Here is a 19,749-nt window from a genome sequence, read left to right on the forward strand (position 1 = left end):
AACTTCCAACTTCAACTGTATATTGTCGGAAGTTTACATACACTTACATTGAAGTCATTAAAACTTGTGTGTGTGTGTGTGTGTATATATATATATATATATATATATATATATATATATATATATATATATATATATCACTACAGGGTGCATTTGCTGGGTTATATCCAAGTGTCACAAATAAATACACAGTTGGAAAATCTTAGTTCATAGTCAATCAAATACGCCAATGTTGAGATGGGTTTAAATAATTAGCATTATTAGTTGTAAACCCAATCTTATGTAAGAACTCTGTAGAGGGCAGGTTTTATACTGTACTCCCAGCTATAAATACATGTTTTTCTCTCTTTGTGCAACAGTCATCTACTAACTAACCCACCAGCAGTATCTAGGCTACAGCCCTAAAATAAAAGGACTCCATGTGAGGGTCCTCTGAGGCAGGTAACATATGGACCCGCCCTAGATCTGTGCTTATCCCTCACATGACCCAAATTAAGAGCAATGCCTCCTGATTTATCAAAACACATTTAAAAAAAAAAATGTTATCTTCAAGTGCAAACATGTCAAGAGCCATTTTGGTCAGGCGGTAACCCACCCCACACACCAGAAAGTCTGTGAAACTACAAACACGGACATTAATAATGATTATCACAACTTCACTAGTTCATTATACTCTTGTGCCTGACAGGAAACTCAATGAGGAGCCACACTATGACACAGTCTGTGGTGTCTCCCTCAGACCGTGGACCTCCACAACAATGATGAGGTTCGAGGGAGTGGCTACATCTTTGTGACATTTACATTTTTAAATCTAGTTTATTATTTACCATGTCTAAATTCTCTCTTAACATTGGTTTTAAAGTGGCCATATGTCAGTAACTGTGTATTCCATTCATGCAGTACACACACAGAGGACAGGGTTCCACTACCATTATGAACAGCCTTGGATGTCTTCACAACCCAATGGCAGGAAACCAAGAGAAAACGACAAACGAAGTCATGACTTCAGAGGCATGTGGCCCTCCCTCCCTCCCTCCCTCCCTCGCCTCCCTCGCCTCTCTCTATCCTCCCAGAAAAATCTATGTCTATTGTCTTTATCAGACAGAACAGAATACAAGGTAAAGTCAGGTTGTTAAGTCTGCTACAAGTTGTTTTTTAAGTAAAAGAAAGAAAGATGAAAGACAAGTGGTCCATTGTTTCTCTGTGGAATTAGACCAGGAGTTTGTTTGGATGATAGTCCAGGGACAATCTCTCTTCCACCCACACACACACAGACTTGGAAGCCAAGGCCAGTTCTTGGGAGGAAACTGTTGTCTTACATACGTGTCTGTCAGATTGAGGTTATGGGTTGGAGCTAGCGCCACAATCATTATCATGCTGGAGCTGGATGGTAGGAAGGGGTCCTTCTGTTCTGACCCCCAATAAGAGCTATATGGGGACGTCCTGAGCCCGTAACATTGAACTTTGCTAAGAGCTGGCATGAGGTACAAGTAGAGGTCTTTCGCGAAGGGGGCTGAGGTGAATCCCGCCAGAAAAAAAAACACGATTTCACAGGGGTTAGAAGAGAGGACACCCACTAAATCACATCCTTACAGCTCACACCCATCCTCCTCTGTTCCTCCTCCATGCCCACAGCAGAGTAGAGAGCGATGCACCATGCCACAATGTCAGCTCACTAAGAGGCAACATGCCACTGCCGGCTCACACAATGCACTTTGACCCCACAGTGAGGGATTCTGGGGGTTGAAGTTCCTTCAGGTAACCAGCCTTTGAAGAGAAGACTAAAGGCGCTGTCACGTCCTGCTTCACAGAGCTACCAGCTTTAGGGTAGGTCCTATGACCCCACCCCAACCTGATTGGCTGGAGGGTAGATGAGGGGGCTTGGAGTCGAGGTGAGCGCTGCAGAGAAAGGGAGGAGTGTTCGGGTAGGGTTGTGGTGGAGGAGGCTAGGGGTCTGCAATGCACCCCTGGGATCACTGGCTGGGGTAGGTGGGGTAGCGGACGGGGGAGTGTTGGCTGTGTGCCAGGGGCATGGTAGAGTGGCGTGGCTCTGAGGGCAGTCGGGTGGAGAGCAGGTCTGCATCAGCGCCAGTCTGAGAACCACCAAACATGTCACCTACAGGACAGGACAGGACACAAGAGACAGACGAGAAAAAGTCATGTCTACAGGTGCAGCCTACTCTATAAGCTTCTGTATGATTCGTTAAACTCCAGACCCCATGTTCATATTCAGACCAATGTTCCCACTCTAGCCCCAGTGCTGTGTGGTTGAGATTGTAGTCTAGGCTGTGGTTTACCATGGGCTGGGTCCATGCCCCCCTGAGTGCCAGTGATATGGTGCCAAAAGGCACTGCGGGGCAGGATGGCCGTGGGTGTACAGGGGTAGGAGCCCGTCTCAGAACCTTTAGACAACTGAGAGAGAAAAAATGATAAAAAACACAGTATTATATAACCACCAGAGAGAATACTTTGTGTGTGTGTGTTTGTGTGTAACTGTGCCTTACTCTGCTGTTCTTCTCCATCTCCATCAGAACTCTCTTGTGCTGCTCAGCGATGGCCAGGGTGGAGGAGTGGACTCTCTGGTAGATCTGTTCTCCCTCCCGCGTCTGGAATGTGTACAGGCCTTCTCCACTGTCACACATCCTGGAACACACCAACACACACTGCTCAGTACAACATGCATGTGTATACAGGCCATAATATAGGTCATATCAACAATTCACCATATATAGATATGTTTTTTAAACAGTCCTTTTGCAGGCATACTGTATTTACCACAAATAGTTTAAGCAATTAACAGCCAATAGTACTGCATTCTAACCACCACCAGGGTGCAGTGTGGGACTACGTTCTCCCTACTGGCAGTACACTCTTATCTTTGTCCTTTGGGGGGCACCCTGCAAGTGGACCGAATCCTTTCTTTTCAGGTTTATCGAAGCACAGGAGGAGATAAGAACGCCGCGCTCACCATTGATTTTCCTCTAATCTATTCAATCAATCTCTTTATGAGGCTCTCCTGGGCAGGGCACCTGTCTGTCTGACTGTGTGTGTGTGTGTGTGTGTGTGTGTGTGCACGCATGTGCGAGCATGAGTGTGTGTGGTCCGTATGCGTGTTTCATCAAGCGATCTATGGGCTAGGCACAGACAACTGGTTACACTGTCCTGCTTTTCTGCAGCTTTTGCATTCTTCTCCCCATCCCTCACTCTCCATACCCCTCCCTCCCTCCTTCCCTCAATGGGTGTCTCCCTCACCGTCCAGCCTCGAAGGTGAAGCGCGTGGCATCTCGTCCGTAGCGGCGCAGGGAGCAGAGAGGCCAGGTGACCAGTTTGGTGCGAGGGTTGTGGATGTCCCACAGGTAGATATTCTCATGGGTGATCTGCATCATACACTCCCCATAGATGTCCAGGTTAGGACAGGGCAGTAGGAACACATTGAAACGCTCTGACAGGGAGACAGGAAGGGATATTAATAGTCTTAGTCCAGCATGACATACCACATATTATAAAGTGACTCGTAGAAAGCCAGGACCCGTATCCACATAGCATCTCAGAGAGGAGGAGAGATGATCCATTTAGCAATAATAATAAGAGACTGGTAGCAGCAGCTGTGTTGTGTGTGTGTAGCATGAATGTGTGTGTGTGTGTAAAGTCAGTGCAGGTGGTCAGTCCAGTTTAAGTGTTCAGCATTCTGATGGCTTGTAGATAGAAACTGTTGGTATCAGACCCCATGTTCCAACGGTAAAGAAGTGAACAGCTCGTGTGTGGGGTGAGTTGGAAAAATATAAACTCAGCAAAAAAAGAAACGTCCTCTGACTGTCAACTGCTTTTATTTTTCAGCAAACTTAACATGTGTAAATATTTGTATGAACATAACAAGATTCAACAAATGAGACATAAACTGAACAAGACATGTGACTAACAGAAATGGAATAATGTGTCCCTGAACAAAAGGGTGGTCAAAATCAAAAGTAACAGTCAGTATCTGGTGTGGCCACCAGCTGTATTAAGTACTGCAGTGCATCTGCTCCTCATGGACTGCACCAGATTTGCCAGTTCTTGCTGTGAGATGTTACCCCCCTCTTCTACCAAGGCACCTGCAAGTACCCAGACATTTCTGGGGGGAATGGCCCTAGCCCTCACCCTCCGATCCAACAGGTCACAGACGTGCTCAATGGGATTGAGATACGGGCTCTTCGGCTGGCCATGGCAGAACACTGACATTCCTGTCTTGCAGGAAATCATGCACAGAACGAGCAGTATGGCTGGTGGTATTGTCATGCTAGAGGGTCATGTCAGGATGAGCCTGCAGGAAGGGTACCACATGAGGGAGGAGGATGTCTTTCCTGTAACTCACAGCGCTGAGATTGTCTGCAATGACAACAAGCTCAGTCCGATGATGTGTGACACACCGCCCCAGACCATGAGGGACCCTCCACCTTCAAATCCCGCTCCAGAGTGCAGGCCTCAGTGTAACGCTCATTCCTTCGACGATAAAAGCAAATCCGACCACCGCCTCCTGGTGAGACAAAACTACGACTCGTCAGTGAAGAGCACTTTTTGCCAGTCTTGTCTGGTCCAGCGACGGTGGGTTTGTGCCCGTAGGCGACATTGTTGCCGGTGATGTCTGGTGAGGACCTGCAGGCCTACAAGCCCTCAGTCCAGCCTCTCTCAGCCTATTGCGGACAGTGAGCACTGATGGGCAGATGTTGTTGCCATTTTGTACCTGTCCCACAGATGTGATGGTCGGATGTACCGATCCTGTGCAGGTGTTGTTACACGTGGTCTGCCACTGCGAGGATGATCAGCTGTTTTCAGTAGAAAGGCCTCTTTAGTGTCCTACGTTTTCATAACTGTGACCTTAATTACCTACCGTCTGTAAGCTATTAGTGTCTTAACGACCGTTCCACAGGTGCATGTTGATTCATTGTTTATGGTTCATTGAACAAGCATGGGAAACAGTGTTTAAACTCTTTACAATGAAGATCTGTGAAGTTATTTGGATTTTTACGAAATATCTTTGAAAGACAGGGTCGTTTCTTTTTTTGCTGAGTTTATATATACAGTATACAGTGCCTTCGCAAAGTATTCAGACCCCTTGACTTTTTCCACATTTTGTTAGGTTACAGAGATTACTCATCAATCTATCCACAATACCCCATAATGACCAAGAGAAAACAGGTTTTTAGAAATGTTTGCAAATGTTTTCAAACTAAAGAACTGTAATACCTTATTTACATAAGTATTCAGACCCTTTGCTATGAGACTTGAAATTTAGCTCAAGTGCATCCTGTTTCCATTGATCATGCATGAGATGTTTCTACAACTTGATTGGAGTCCACCTGTGGTAAATTCAATTGACTGGACATGATTTGGAAAGGCACACATCTGTCAATATAAGGTCCCACAGTTTACAGTGCATGTCAGAGCAAAAACCAAGCCATGAGGTCGAATGAATTGTCTGTCGAGCTCTGAGACAGGATGATGTTGAGGCACAGATCTGGAAAAATGTCCTCTGGTCTGATGAAACAAAAATAGAACTGTTTGGCCATAATGACCATTGTTATGTTTGGAGGAAAAGGGGGAGGCTTGCAAGCCGAAGAACACCATGCCAACCGTGAAGCACGGGGGTGGCAGCATCATGTTGTGGGGATGCTTTGCTGCAGGAGGGATTGGTGCACTTCACAAAATAGATGGCATCATGAGGCAGGAAAATTATGTGGATATATTGAAGCAACATCTCAAGACATCAGGCAAGAAATTAAAGCTTGGTCGCAAATGGGTCAAACATGACTCAGCTACACCAGCTCTGTCAGGAGGAATGGGCCAAAATTCAGACAACTTATTGTGGGAAGCTTGTGGAAGGCTAACCGAAACGTTTGACCCAGGTTAAACAATTTAAAGGCAATGCTACCAAATACTAATTGAGTGCGTGTAAACTTCTGACCCAATGGGAATGTGATGAAAGAAATAAAAGCTGAAATAAATCACTCTACTATTATTGTGACATTTCACATTCTTAAAATAAAAGTGGTGATCTTAACTGACCTAAAACAGGGATTTTTTTTTTGACTAGGATTAAATGTCAGGTATTGTGACAGAGTTTAAACAGAGTTTAAATGTATTTGGCTAAGGTTTATGTAAACTTCCGACTTCAACTGTAATTCCAATGTTGTTGTATTAGCAATATCTTTGTATCCTGCTTTCCTCCTCATTGTTGTCTCCTTACATGTCATCATAGTAACCAAACATATGTGTATTTGTGACAGAAAAGTGAGGTAACAGAAGGAGTTGTTATTTCCTCCATATTTTTAAAGCTTTGCTTTAGATCACAAAACGGCACAAATAGCCTCATTTATGCATGATATATTAGACAACTAAACTGCTAGAGGCAACAAGTCAACAAAATGCATCACTGCTCCTATGAAGCAACAGAACTGAAAATGACAGCTCCCTATGGATACATACAGAGTGGCACACCAGTACTTAGAAGTAATCATCTATGAGGATATAGTGGAGAATCCTCTGTTAGTTGCTGAGGCAGTCATGCCATTCTTAATTTTTATTCCAAACAAGCTGCAGAGCTTCATCAGCATCAGCTCCACTATCTCTTCCTCCTCTGAGGGCTTGTGATGTATTTTCTCTTGAGTAAACACCACCAGGATGACTGAGATGAACAGGTTCAGAACCACAGAGGTCATGAATATAATGCAGGATCCGATGAGGAACGCACCGGGTTGTAATCAAGAACTTCGTCATAGTTGAAGATGCCCAGTTACAAGCTAACCATGGTCAGAGCAGCATCCAAGAGAGTCCTATAAGAGTACAGCTTCCAGCCATATATCACATAAGAAGTGATAGAATAGGCCAGGAACATAATGGTGATAACTATGAGGAAGCCTGGTATGTCAGTCCAGGCTCGTTGCAGTGCGTCTGTGATCATGTGTAGCTTGGGGTTGAGCCTCAGCAGATGCCACTGTAGCCAGTAGCACCAGGGATGCGATCAGATACCCCAGCACTACATCTGCTGTGGCTGTCTCATGGAAACTGGCAAACTGGTCTTTATGGGTTGTGGTAGTACTCCATGTCCCGGTTCCCTAACACGGTCCTCTTAATGAAGACAGACAATGTACTCCAGCTCAGGAGGATGATGGCGAGCTTCAGGCGGTTGCACTTTGTCTTGAATTAAGCCCACTTCTGCTGCTTCATTAGCTTGCCCTGAACATACATGTAGTAGAGGATAAAGAGGAAATAGATGACCTCAGAGGCCATGACAAAGATGTGGAGTCCACCGGTAGGCTGGTATAGTCGGGCAGTCTGCAGCTCACTGTGAAACTGGAACGCTCTACAGCTGTGGTCTTCAGCACGAGTGTGACAATGTGAACTCTACAAAGACTGCTCGGGTGAACATATCAAGCCAGGTGTTGTCAAACAGATACTGAAGGGTACTGCTAGCGTTCTGTCACTCACAGAACTCACTCCACCACAAACCCCCCCTCCCCTGTGGAGGACCACACTGCCCCAGATGGGTTGGGATCTGAGTCGGGCCTGGGTTTGGTACTGCCAGGGGCTGCGGAGGGTCTTTGAGATGTTTTCACTCGCAGAGCGGTTCCAGCCTAGCCCATAGGAGCTCATGTCCTCCACCTCCCATGAGTATGGACCATGACAGTCAGGTACAGCCTGGCGCATGGAGCGGGCGATGCCACAGGAGTTCTTCTGCACCCTCATCTGGCGAAGACGGGCATAACCAACCAGTTTGGAGTCCCCATCTGTGATGAAACCTGGGAACTCTCCAAAGAGGTTGCTGAGCAGAGAGGTATTTGCCCAGGTGAACGCATCTCTGTGGCTCATGCTGTCTGAGATCCCTTGGCTGAAGCTGCCAAATGTGCTGAGTCAGGAAGTAAGCGTTAGGGTCCGGCTGACCATACGCCACCAGGAGCAACATCCACATGAACCCCATGTAGGTGAGAATCTATTTGATGAGGGCAAAGACCTTCTGCTCCTTGATCATATTGTTCCTCATCCTCTCGATGTCTGTGGGAGGAGGGGGCTGGTAGAAGCTGCATGTGCTATCCCTCCTGACAGCCCACACTACATCAGGGTAATCTGGGTTTCGGACCTCCCCCTCAAACGTTGGATCCCCATACTCCTCCTGATCAACTTTCTTCAGAATGAGCAGGTCCCGTTTCGAGTAATTGTCCAGGATCGGTGGGAGCACGGTCTCAGTGATGTTCTGAGCCGTCTTCACCACCCGCTGGAGTGCCTAGTAGTCGTGAACAGAGCAATTAATGTACCAAGCCCAGGGCTCTGAGCTTGGTGACGAGTTGAGGGAACTATAGTGTTGAATGCTGAACTGTAGTCAATGAACAGAATTATCACGTAGGTGTTCCTCTTGTCCAGATGTGTTACGACCATGTGAATAGTAATGGAAATGGCCTCTTCCGTGGATCTGTTGGAGCGGTAGGCAGATTGTAGTGGGTCCAGTGTGTCTGGCATGCTGGTCTTGATGTGGGCCATGACCAGCCTCTCGAAGCACTTCATGATGACCGGGGTAAGAGCTACAGGCTGATAGTCATTAGGCATGTCACCTTGTTTTTCTTTGGCACTGGGATGATTGTGGTTTCCTTGAAGCAGGTGGGGAATACAGGTGGAATATGTCAGAGAAGATGCCCACCAGCTTGTCAGCACACACTCTGAGGACGCGGTTTTGTGAGTATTCACTCTTTTGACAGTTCTCAAACTCAAGTCAGCCTCGGAGAGCTCGAAATCACCTTGCCGTCTGGAGCAGCGAGAGTCTTCCTGGATGGCTCGGTATTGTCTGCTTCAAAGCATGCATAGAATGTGTTAAGCTTGTCGGGAGGGAGGCTTTAGTGGGCACCACACAGCTGGATTTGCCTTTCTAGTATTTGATAGTCGCTAGTCCTTGCCACATGAGTCGTGAGCCTGAGTTGTTGAACATCAATTCAAGTTTAAGTCTGTATTGTCATTTTGGGTCCCTAATGGATATGTTGAGCTCGTACGTGTTTCAACTTGTACACATCGTGCTCCACCGGGTCATCTGGGTTTGTTCTTCTGACATTGAATGCTGCAGAAATTGACTGGCCTGTACAGGGCGCTGACCTCAACCCCATCAAACACCTTTGGGATGAAATGTATAACCGACTGCTAGCCAGGCCTAATCGCCCAACATCAGTGCCCGACTTCACAAAATGCCCTTGTGGCTGAATGGAAGCAAGTCCTCACAGAAATGTTCCAACATCTAGTGGAAAGCATTCCCAGAAGAGTGGAGGCTGTTATAGCAGCAATGTTCCAACATCTAGTGGAAAGCATTCCCAGAAGAGTGGAGGAATTAGTTTCACACATGCTTGGTTAAAATCCTCCATGACAATAAAGACTGCTTCCGGGTGTGAGGATTCTTTCTGGCTAATGTACAGTTTGCTGAGTGCCACCTTGGTGTTCGCTTGTGGCGGTATATACACAGCTGTGATAATAACATGCGTGAATTCTCTGAGCATATAGCGGGGGTGACATTTTAGCATCATAAACTCCAGGTCAGATGAACAGGAGCTTAAGATGTTTTCAACTTCGGTACACCAGCAATTGTTGATGAGGAGGAGTACACCTCTCCCTACTCTTACCAGAAGCCGCCGTTCGATCCATACGGAAAATGGAAAAGCCGTCTGGTTAAATAGCAGAGTCGAGTGTCCATAAACCATCCCACTGAGAACAAACTGGTTGAATCAATGTTGTTTCAACGTAATTTGTCAATGTATTGTGACGTGCATTGTGACACAGAATTTTTTTCAATAACCAGGTTTTCCATCCAATCTTTTAATGTGAGTAAAGTACATGTCGGATAAAACATTTAATGACAGGCCTGATGGAAACAGCACATTTTTCTGTAAACTTTCCAAATGTCGACAAAACAAAATACGCTAGACGGGGTGGAATCTTATTGTGTCTGTAAAATGAATTATGCGACAGATGGCAGTGGAAATGCCTTCATGAGCAACTGGAGAGAAAGTACCAAGACCAGAGTGGGCACATTTGTTACAGCCTATAAGGCAACATTGTTTTTGGCAAACCTATCAGCAGAGTTAAAAATGCGATGGATGGGGGGGTACATGGGGAAATAATTTTTATGTGCGCTACATCAGACACAGCCTGATTTGATTTAGTCCTCTTCTTTAACTCTGATTCTTGGTTGAGATGACACGAATCCAACATATGAATGATTAATTTGTAGACAAACTGGAATTTGTTGACAACCCAACACAATACATAATCTCTTTAAACAAATGATATGTTGGATTCACCTCTAACTAAAGCAAAAATTAAAGAAGAGGATTAAGCCAGTGGCTCAGACGAAGCATTAGATATCCTTTAAAATGTTGATATTCGTTTGCCAACCAAACACAATTCAATATTACTTTTGTAATATAGTAAATAGCCTAAAGGTAAGGCTATTTTACAAACTTATGTGACAGTAGTTATTCAACCTTAAAACGAGTAGCACATCCACAGCCACATTTTGAGGTTAGCATACTGTAACTATAAATGTCTTCTTATGTCATCATAGAAAGGGGTCATGTTCAAGACAGCGAGGCTGCAGATCTGTAGAGATCTTCACCATTGCTGAAATAATCTGCGCAGAAAACCAAACAGCGTGGATCACTTTGCACCATGTACTTTTAATGTCCTCTCAACTGCGATTCAGGTCATTTGGTCGTGCTGTTAGATGAAGCACAGTGATAACACGTTAAGATGTAGAAATACTAAATATCTGCCATTGTATCCCCATTTTAACTTTGTTGTGCTTTTTTAAATAAGGTTGAAAGCTCAGTGATAACACATTGAGATGACAACTGAACCAACAATCAGACATCATTTATTTCCATTAGAATTTGGTTGTGTTTTTAGATGGTTGCCTTCGGTTATCTTGGTCAGCAGCAACAGGTAAGCCCGCGCGGGGAACAAATGAGTGTAGTATCCCAGATCTGGGAGGCTGAGAGATAAGTGTGTAGCCTACGATTCATGATCCAGAGTTGTTTGTCATCGTAGGAAAATGCAAACATTCTGAGCAAACAAAGAAATAATGAATGCAAAAATAGCCATAAAGCAAAGTCGAGCAGGACTGTGCCATGGTGCTGGTCAGACACTCACCTGTATGTTCACACTGAACACCTGCTGCCAGCAAGTCTGGCTCTCCTAGACTGATGTCATTGAGGCGGGTCCCCAGGCATTCGATTGACAGGGTTTTGAACCACTCCTCTGCTTCTAGCTCTAAGTTTAGACCAATGGGATGTAAAGAGAGACGTCATAAAACAGGAAACTTTAGAGAGAATTGTACACTGTGAGAAAACATCTATTGCAATAAGGTAGGTGTGGTGTGGAGCACCTGATTCACAGGTGAACATGCGCGAGGTGTCATCGGTAAAGACGATGGCTACTGCCTGGCGCTTGGTGTCCCTTGGGAGCCTTGTGACATTCTTCACATTGCTGATCTCGGTCACCTGGGCAACAGGAAAGTTCAAGAGATCAGACAAACACGGAGAGAGGTTGAAAGGGTCAGACAAGCTGTCTAAATACTGTATGATGTGCTGCCGGTTGACCGGATTCAGTTTTCCGAGAGAAAGGAGAGGAGAGAAAGAGGGAGTGTTGAAGCCAGGTGTAGTGGTCACCATATGCTCAGACACTTCAGAGAGACCTGGATTCTGGCTGGGAGTGGGAAGCTGGCTTTGATCTGTGTTACTCTCATCTCCTTCAGCCTCCTCTGTGTGTGTGTGTGTGTGTGTGTGTGTGTGTGTGTGTGTGTGTGTGTGTGTGTGTGTGTGTGTGTGTGTGTGTGTTGATCCTTTCAGACATGCACATTTGCTCCCTGCAGCTAAACAGGGGCTCAGAGAACAGACCCACTGAATGACTGACTTTCTAATGACACACACACACACACACACACACATACACACACACACACATACACACACACACACACACACACACACACACACACACAGTGGGGCAAAAAAGTATTTAGTCAGCCACCAATTGTGCAAGTTCTCCCACTTAAAAAGATGAGAGAGGCCTGTAATTTTCATCATAGGTACACTTCAACTATGACAGACAAAATGAGAAAAAAAATCCACAAAATCACATTGTAGGATTTTTAATGAATTTATTTGCAAATTATGGTGGAAAATAAGTATTTGGTCACCTACAAACAAGCAAGATTTCTGGCTCTCACAGACCTGTAACTTCTTCTTTAAGAGGCTCCTCTGTCCTCCACTCGTTACCTGTATTAATGGCACCTGTTTGAACTTTTTATCAGTATAAAAGACACCTGTCCACAACCTCAAATAGTCACACTCCAAACTCCACTATGGCCAAGACCAAAGAGCTGTCAAAGGACACCAGAAACAAAATTGTAGACCTGCACCAGGCTGGGAAGACTGAATCTGCAATAGGTAAGCAGCTTGGTTTGAAGAAATCAACTGTAATTATTAAGCAATTATTAAGCAATTATTAGGAAATGGAAGACATATAAGACCACTGATAATCTCCCTCAATCTGGGGCTCCACGCAAGATCTCACCCCGTGGGGTCAAAATGATCACAAGAACGGTGAGCAAAAATCCCAGAACCACATGGGGGTACCTAGTGAATGACCTGCAGAGAGCTGGGACCAAAGTAACAAAGCCTACCATCAGTAACACACTACGCCGCCAGGGACTCAAATCCTGCAGTGCCGGACGTGTCCCCCTGCTTAAGCCAGTACACGTCCAGGCCATCTGAAGTTTGCTAGAGAGCATTTGGATGATCCAGAAGAAGATTGGGAGAAAGTCATATGGTCAGATGAAACCAAAATATAACTTTTTGGTAAAAACTCAACTCGTCGTGTTTGGAGAACAAAGAATGCTGAGTTGCATCCAAAGAACACCATACCTACTGTGAAGCATGGGAGTGGGAACATCATGCTTTGGGGCTGTTTTTCTGCAAAGGGACCAGGACGACTGATCCGTGTAAAGGAAAGAATGAATGGGGCCATGTATCGTGAGATTTTGAGTGAAAACCTCCTTCCATCAGCAAGGGCATTGAAGATGAAACGTGGCTGGGTCTTTCAGCATGACAATGATCCTAAACACACCGCCCGGGCAATGAAGGAGTGGCTTCGTAAGAAGCATTTCAATGTCCTGGAGTGGCCTAGCCAGTCTCCAGATCTCAACCCCATAGAAAATCTTTGGAGGGAGTTGAAAGTCTGTGTTGCCCAGCAACAGCCCCAAAACATCACTGCTCTAGAGGAGATCTGCATGGAGGAATGGGCCAAAATACCAGCAACAGTGTGTGAAAACCTCGTGAAGACTTACAGAAAACGTTTGACCTCTGTCATTGCCAACAAAGGGTATATAACAAATTATTGAGAAACTTTTGTTATTGACTAAATACTTATTTTCCACTATAATTTGCAAATAAATTCATTAAAAATCCTACAATGTGATTTCTGGATTTTTTTTCATTTTGTCTGTCATAGTTGAAGTGTACCGATGATGAAAATTACAGGCCGCTCTCATCTTTTTAAGTGGGAGAACTTGCACAATTGGTGGCTGACTAAATACTTTTTTGCCCCACTGTATATGTGTATCACCCACTCACAGTAATGCCATACACGCCGCACACAGACATCCTCCTTCAAACTGACATTTGCCAATTGAAACGTGACTTATCATGCAGCACTCGTACCTTAGGACAGACTCTGATGTAAGCGGACTTCTCATCAGTGTACTTCTCCAGTCTGCGTGGTCCTTTACTGGACGACTTCTTAAACACCAGCCAGCAGCGGCGGTAAATCTCAACACAAAAACAACAGTTAACATACTGCAACCAGCCACCCAACAGCAAGTCAATTTGGACCATATATACACCCCATTCAAGCATAACGATTTACAATCTTTTGCTATCAAGAGCAGGCACACAATGGTTGTCTCTGGTTTACCTGATCAATTAACCAGGAAGCGTTAGAAGAAAATCGAAATAGCATTTAGCGATTAGCAATGAGTGAAAGAGAGACAGAGAGAATGAGAGAGAACGAGACAGGTAGAAAATGAGAAGGAGCGCTCCGGGTCCTTGTCATCAGTCAAACTCTGTTTATGCAAGACAATTCTATTATACATATGATATTGAGTTAAGAGGCAGACAAAGACACAAACTCTCCTGACGGAATAATGAGAAATCCATCGCAGTAATGCAAACAGGCACAGGCACAGACACAGACACAGACACACACACACACACACACACACACACACAATAAGATAGCTACTGCTTTAGTGGCATTTATCCCCCTTATCTGTTATAAAAGGCAGGGCCTTTATTTGATTGATGTTCCACTGTCCTTCTAAAGCAAACCTCCTGTTGCCAGGGCAACCTCAGGACCTGCACCGTACAGTACGGAACGGCCAGCCATCCCTAAGCCAATCCCCACATTCCGCTTTCCCTAACCCATTATCACATCCCTGTTGATTAGCTAGGGGCCACAGAGCCAGTGAAATCCCTTAGTGCACTGACTTAGTATAATGAATACAAAGACCCCGAACTGAGTGACAATGTCTCACTGCTGTAGACAGACATACACCGGTGTCACTGTGACAGAGATAACAAGACCAATTAAATATGCAATTGTATTTATCGAGAGATTAAACAAGAGCGCCATCAACAAAGGCACACCGTAATGTGAGCGTGCTCAAATGGAGACATGGTGAAAGGAAAAAGCGTTGCTCTGATATGTCGTTTTTTAAATTGGTGACAATGAGTTTGAACCTTGAGGAGGGAGGGAGCCTTCAAAAAGACGGCCTCGGCTCCTCTATCGCCGTTTGCCTGTCTGATCCTGGCGTCAGCGGGATGAAAACGCTACCTTCAGTGGGATAGCTGACGGCGTGTTGAGAGCAGGTGCTCACCAGTCCATTATGTCTTAACGATATTAAGCTGTTCAATGGAGAGTTACCTCTGTGTATCTGCCATCTAGCTCCTGATTCTCCCCAACGTTATCCCAAACCAATTGGCTCAGTGCTTCATTGGACCTGTGTGCGTGTGTGTGTTGGCAATCTTGCAGTCCACTATCGTGCCCCCCTCCGTTCTCCCCCTTCTTCTCCGCCCTCAGCTCCAGTGCTCAGAGCAATCAGGCCTTGCCAGGCAAACTGACTATGAAGCCTGGTAATTAAGCTAGTGGGTGGAGGAGCAGCGACAGAGATGACAAAAGAAAGAGAGTGAGAGTGAAACCGAGGATATGGTAGACAGGGACAGAGGGAGAGAGAGAGAGAGGAGTGGGAGCTGTAAATTCTGCTCCGATACCTTGGTTCATTAAATATGAGGAAGTGATGGACGTCACATCATTCAGAACTGAATAGTCATGTATTAGCCTACCTTGCCTCAAAAAAGAGAATTTGAAGCAAATCCAAAATCTATTTCAGTGTCTCTCTGATCATACTGTGTTCAGCGGCAGGAACAGCCCATCTACACACACACACACACACACACACACACACACACACACACACACACACACACACACACACACACACACCACACACACACACTCCATCATCTCTGACGGAGCACAGCAAACCTAAGGTCACAGGTCAGCCACCTTATCCACCTCTGCTGTCACCAATTTCAAGGGTCTTTGTCCCCCAGAAGAGAGGAGCCATGCTCCCTGCCCTGTCGACCCAGGCCTAATGCATTTTAAACAGACTGACCCAGCCACGTCAAAAAGCACAGGTCCTGACAGCACCTCTACAGGGAGAATTACTCTGGCCACCACGGACAGAGAAATACCCTTTGTCCCCCCTTTTATCTGTTGAAAGCAAAGGTGCCTGTAACAATGAGATTTGTGGAGTTGGTCTCCCATTGTATTCCAAATGTCCCTGCTCCCATGCCATTTCTTAACAGTGAAAAGGAAGTATTTTATAGGTTGCCATTGATATTCCAGGCAGGTAGACATGCTTGCATGGCTCTCTCCCCTGAGGTGGAGCTAATCCCCTGTAAACAGGCCGGGAGGTGTGAGTGAGTGAGTGAGTGAGTGAGTGAGTGAGTGAGTGAGTGAGTGAGAGCGAGAGAACCTTGCATTAGTAGGGCATGAGTAAGGAACTATCGATCTCCCCAGTGGAACCGATAAGAGAATGTGAAAAGTCAAGTCACACACTTACCGAGAGTGGGCTCGGCATTCATAAGGGTTATCAATGATCTATATCGCAGCCATTACACCCCTTTAAGAACCCTTTCAGAGAGTGATATCTGAGCTCTTCTTTAGACACATTGACAGGAACACAACAATCCACATACAGCATAGTGTGTAAATACATTACCCACATCCCCACACACGTGAACTACATCCTGCACCACTAATGCATCTTCCCTGTACAGTCGTACTGCTAATCCACTCAGATTGCCCTCCTCAGTCTAATTGGCTCCACCCTGGTTCTCCTCCTCATCTCTGGCTCCCGACTGCCCCAGAAGGGGCCAGAGGCAGTTAGCCTACATTAATCCCCCCTAGCTCCCAGGAGATCTTGCCTGTCACAGCAGCCCAATTGGGACGAGCCCCACCCCGGCCTGATCCCAGGATTAACCGGCTAATAACGGTAACAGGTTGAAACCAAGCTGATGTCCAGCTTATTATACCACACACACACACACACACACACACACACACACACACACACGCTGTGTGGTTCAGAATATGAGAAATGTGCAGGTCTGAATAGAAAATTAATGGGAATGATTGGCACCATCTTATTCAAAACGAATTCACCTAAATTCACTTAGAAATCTGAATGGGAAACATAAATCAGCATCCAAACGTTCTAAGCTGATCCCATTGGAAGCTCACCATGACTGGCTCCTCGGGGGGGGGGCTGGCTCAGGTAGAGAAATAAGAATGGGGGATGAAAAAGGAGAGAGACGGGAATATAGGAGAGAGATAGACGAGAGAGATAGATCTGTCACTGCAGCTGTGGGAACGGGCTCAGAGAGGCAAGGGGGATTGTGAGGTGAAGGGAGTCTGCTTGATTCTCAAAGTGAGCTATTTGATTTCTGATGCTTGTTATTTTCAACATCATTCTCCCTCCCATCAAAACAGTAGTTTGACCTAACGCCATTAGGATTGCCTGAACTTGAGAAAACAACGTTCTGAGGTTTCGCTTGCAATTTTCCCCAACCGCTGCCAGATACAAGTGGTGAGGAAACAAAACCACAGATCCGTCGTGTGTCATTGTAATATCTAGCTAGAGGCAATCTACGCATCATACAGTCGGCTCTGTTTATACAGTGGAAAGTCTCAGGATCATACTGACATTCCTAGACTAGACACACGGTGGTAGGTCAAAACCAGGAGAGATCAGGACAAAGATACCGAGCTGTTATTCCACAAGGTTCTGCCCAGTCTGAGTGAGTCGGAGTCAGTCAATCAGTTCAAATCAGCCCTCTCTCTCTCTTCAGGTGGGATTAAACATTTAACACGTCCTCGCTGACATTGTGTTTACCTAAACCAGATCTCCTCAGACCTTCTCCATCCTCCCTGATCAACCTTGGCTCATCTGTTGATTCACCAGTAAAGTGTCTTATGATGTTCCTCCCGGCCTGCTTATAAAACAGGACACAGTCAAGTGGGATGGCTGCGAAGCAATTAGGGCCGTTCCTCCACCGAGCCTAGAAGAGGCGAGGAGAAGCCAGCTAGTACAGCGCCAACGGAAGCAGAATGCTAAACAGCCTGTTATTAGTCTGATTGGACTGCTGCAATTTAACTGACACACAGCAGGAGGGAGAGGCTGAAAGAGAAAGGTAGAGTGAGGAGATGAGGGAGAAAGAGAGAGAGTTAATTAGCCTGCCCAGATGACTGGGGAAGTCAAGGGTCTTCTGGGGAGAGTGAAAGTGAGAGCTGGAGGGGAGGAGGAAGAGTGGATAGGGGGGAAGGAGAGAGGAGGGGGAGGACAGAGCAAAGAAGAGCAGTGGTCTGGAACAGCTCTTATAGGCTATGGAGGAGAGACTGAGATGGCGAGGCCAGCTGTCCAGCCTTACTAGGCCAGCGTGGCAGTAGACTGGCAGGGTTTTGGCAGGAGAGGAAGGTGACTGTCTGGGTACACATTTGACAGGGAAAAAAAGATAGTGTGTTTGAGTGCTTGTTCTGGTCTATGCAGACAGAGTGTGCTAAGTATGTGATAAAAGAAGTGGACAGGGGAACTATTATAAATGTTGTGTTTAAACACAGTGTCTACAGTATGTGTGAATTCGTGCACATGGTAGCTTTTTTAGGGGGTGTGTATATATTTGCATAGCTTGAATCTGTGTAGGCATGTGGTATGCTTATATGCGTTTTGGTATGCACATACACTACCGTTCACAAGTTGGGGTCACTTAGAAATGTCCTTGTTTTTGAAAGAAAACCACATTTTTTGTCCATTAAAATAACATCAAATTGATCATAAATACAGTACAAACATTGTTAATGTTGTAAATGACTATTGTAGCTGGAAACGGCAGATTTTTTAAGGAATATCTACATAGGTGTACAGAGGCCCATTATCAGCAACCATCACTCCTGTGTTCCAATGTCACATTGTGCTAGCTAATCCAAGTTGATCATTTTAAAAAGGTTAATTGATCATTAGAAAACCCTGTTGCAATTATGTTACCACTGCTGAAAACTATTGTTCTGATTAAAGAAGCAATAAAAATGGCCTTCTTTAGACTAGTTGAGTATCTGGAGCATCAGCATTTGTGGGTTCGATTACAGGCTCAAAATGGCCAGAAACAAAGACTTTCTTCTGAAACTCGTCAGTCTATTCTTGTTCTGAGAAATTAAGGCTATTCTATGCGAGAAATTGCCAAGAAACTGAAGATCTGGTACAACACTGTGTACTACTCCCTTCACAGAACAGCACAAACTGGCCTCTAACCAGAATAGAAAGAGGAGTGGGAGGCCCCGGTGCACAACTGAGCAAGAGAACAAGTACATTAGAGTGTCTAGTTTGAGAAACAGACACCTCACAAGTCCTCAACTGGCAGCTTCATTAAATAGTACCCACAAAGCACCAGTCTCAACATCAACAGTGAAGAGGCGACTCCGGGATGCTGGCCTAGGCTGCAGCAGACAGCTATCAGACAGCTTCTGGGTGCTATACTATCACATCCAGGTCCAACACTCCTCTGGGACCATCAGCTGTCAATCACAGCCCTTTACCATGCCCTCCTCTCACTGACACACAGAAGAACATTCAGCAAACACAGAGGAATATTATCCCCAAAAACCACAGGGCTTTATAACATTTTTACTCCAACTACAATATCAGGGAATTGTTTCAGAGATGAAAGCCAGACCACCAACTGGACCATAGTCTTTAGAAGTCTTTAAAATCAGGCTAGCTGTGGTGTCAGAGAGACATGGCCAGTTGGGCGGCTGTCCATTGAAGCTAGCGTTAAAACTTCTAACAGAACACAGGCTTGGTTTCAACTGCTAATGCGGACTCACACATTTACATAGCAGAACTGGAGGATAAGCAGGAACACGGCTGTAAATAGCATTTGTGCCACATATGCGGGAGTTTATGGCATTGTGTTGTTATTCCGCACAAATTCATAATACAGAACACCTGGGGGGAATATCGACTTAAACAATGACAGAGTGAAGGCCTCTGATTTCACTTTGTGTGCTCACTGCAAGGAGATGCAGTGATGAGGAGGAGAAAACAGAGGGAGATGATGAATGGGT

At 45.4% G+C, this 19,749-nt stretch overlaps 1 protein-coding gene across 3 annotated transcripts in view; it reads right to left on the reverse strand.

Annotated features, from left to right (window-relative positions):
• Positions 1 to 1,046: 1,046 nt before the first annotated feature.
• The window catches only part of LOC112263560 (docking protein 4), a 58,993-nt gene continuing 40,290 nt past the window's right edge, over positions 1,047 to 19,749 (reverse strand). For 2 of the 3 annotated variants that reach the window (XM_024439970.2, XM_024439971.2), the window contains 7 exons: positions 13,731 to 13,838; positions 11,396 to 11,510; positions 11,161 to 11,280; positions 3,253 to 3,442; positions 2,505 to 2,643; positions 2,298 to 2,412; positions 1,047 to 2,116 (listed from right to left, as the gene is read on the reverse strand). In XM_024439970.2, coding sequence (XP_024295738.1) covers positions 1,974 to 2,116; positions 2,298 to 2,412; positions 2,505 to 2,643; positions 3,253 to 3,442; positions 11,161 to 11,280; positions 11,396 to 11,510; positions 13,731 to 13,838 — 930 coding nt within the window. In that variant the 3' untranslated portion in view covers positions 1,047 to 1,973. Of the gene's footprint in view, positions 2,117 to 2,297; positions 2,413 to 2,504; positions 2,644 to 3,252; positions 3,443 to 11,160; positions 11,281 to 11,395; positions 11,511 to 13,730; positions 18,459 to 19,749 lie in introns of those variants that run through there. The other variant, XM_024439969.2, reaches the window with a different exon arrangement.

The sequence above is a fragment of the Oncorhynchus tshawytscha genome, linkage group LG12 (assembly GCF_018296145.1).
Source record: "Oncorhynchus tshawytscha isolate Ot180627B linkage group LG12, Otsh_v2.0, whole genome shotgun sequence".
NCBI lineage: Eukaryota > Metazoa > Chordata > Actinopteri > Salmoniformes > Salmonidae > Oncorhynchus > Oncorhynchus tshawytscha.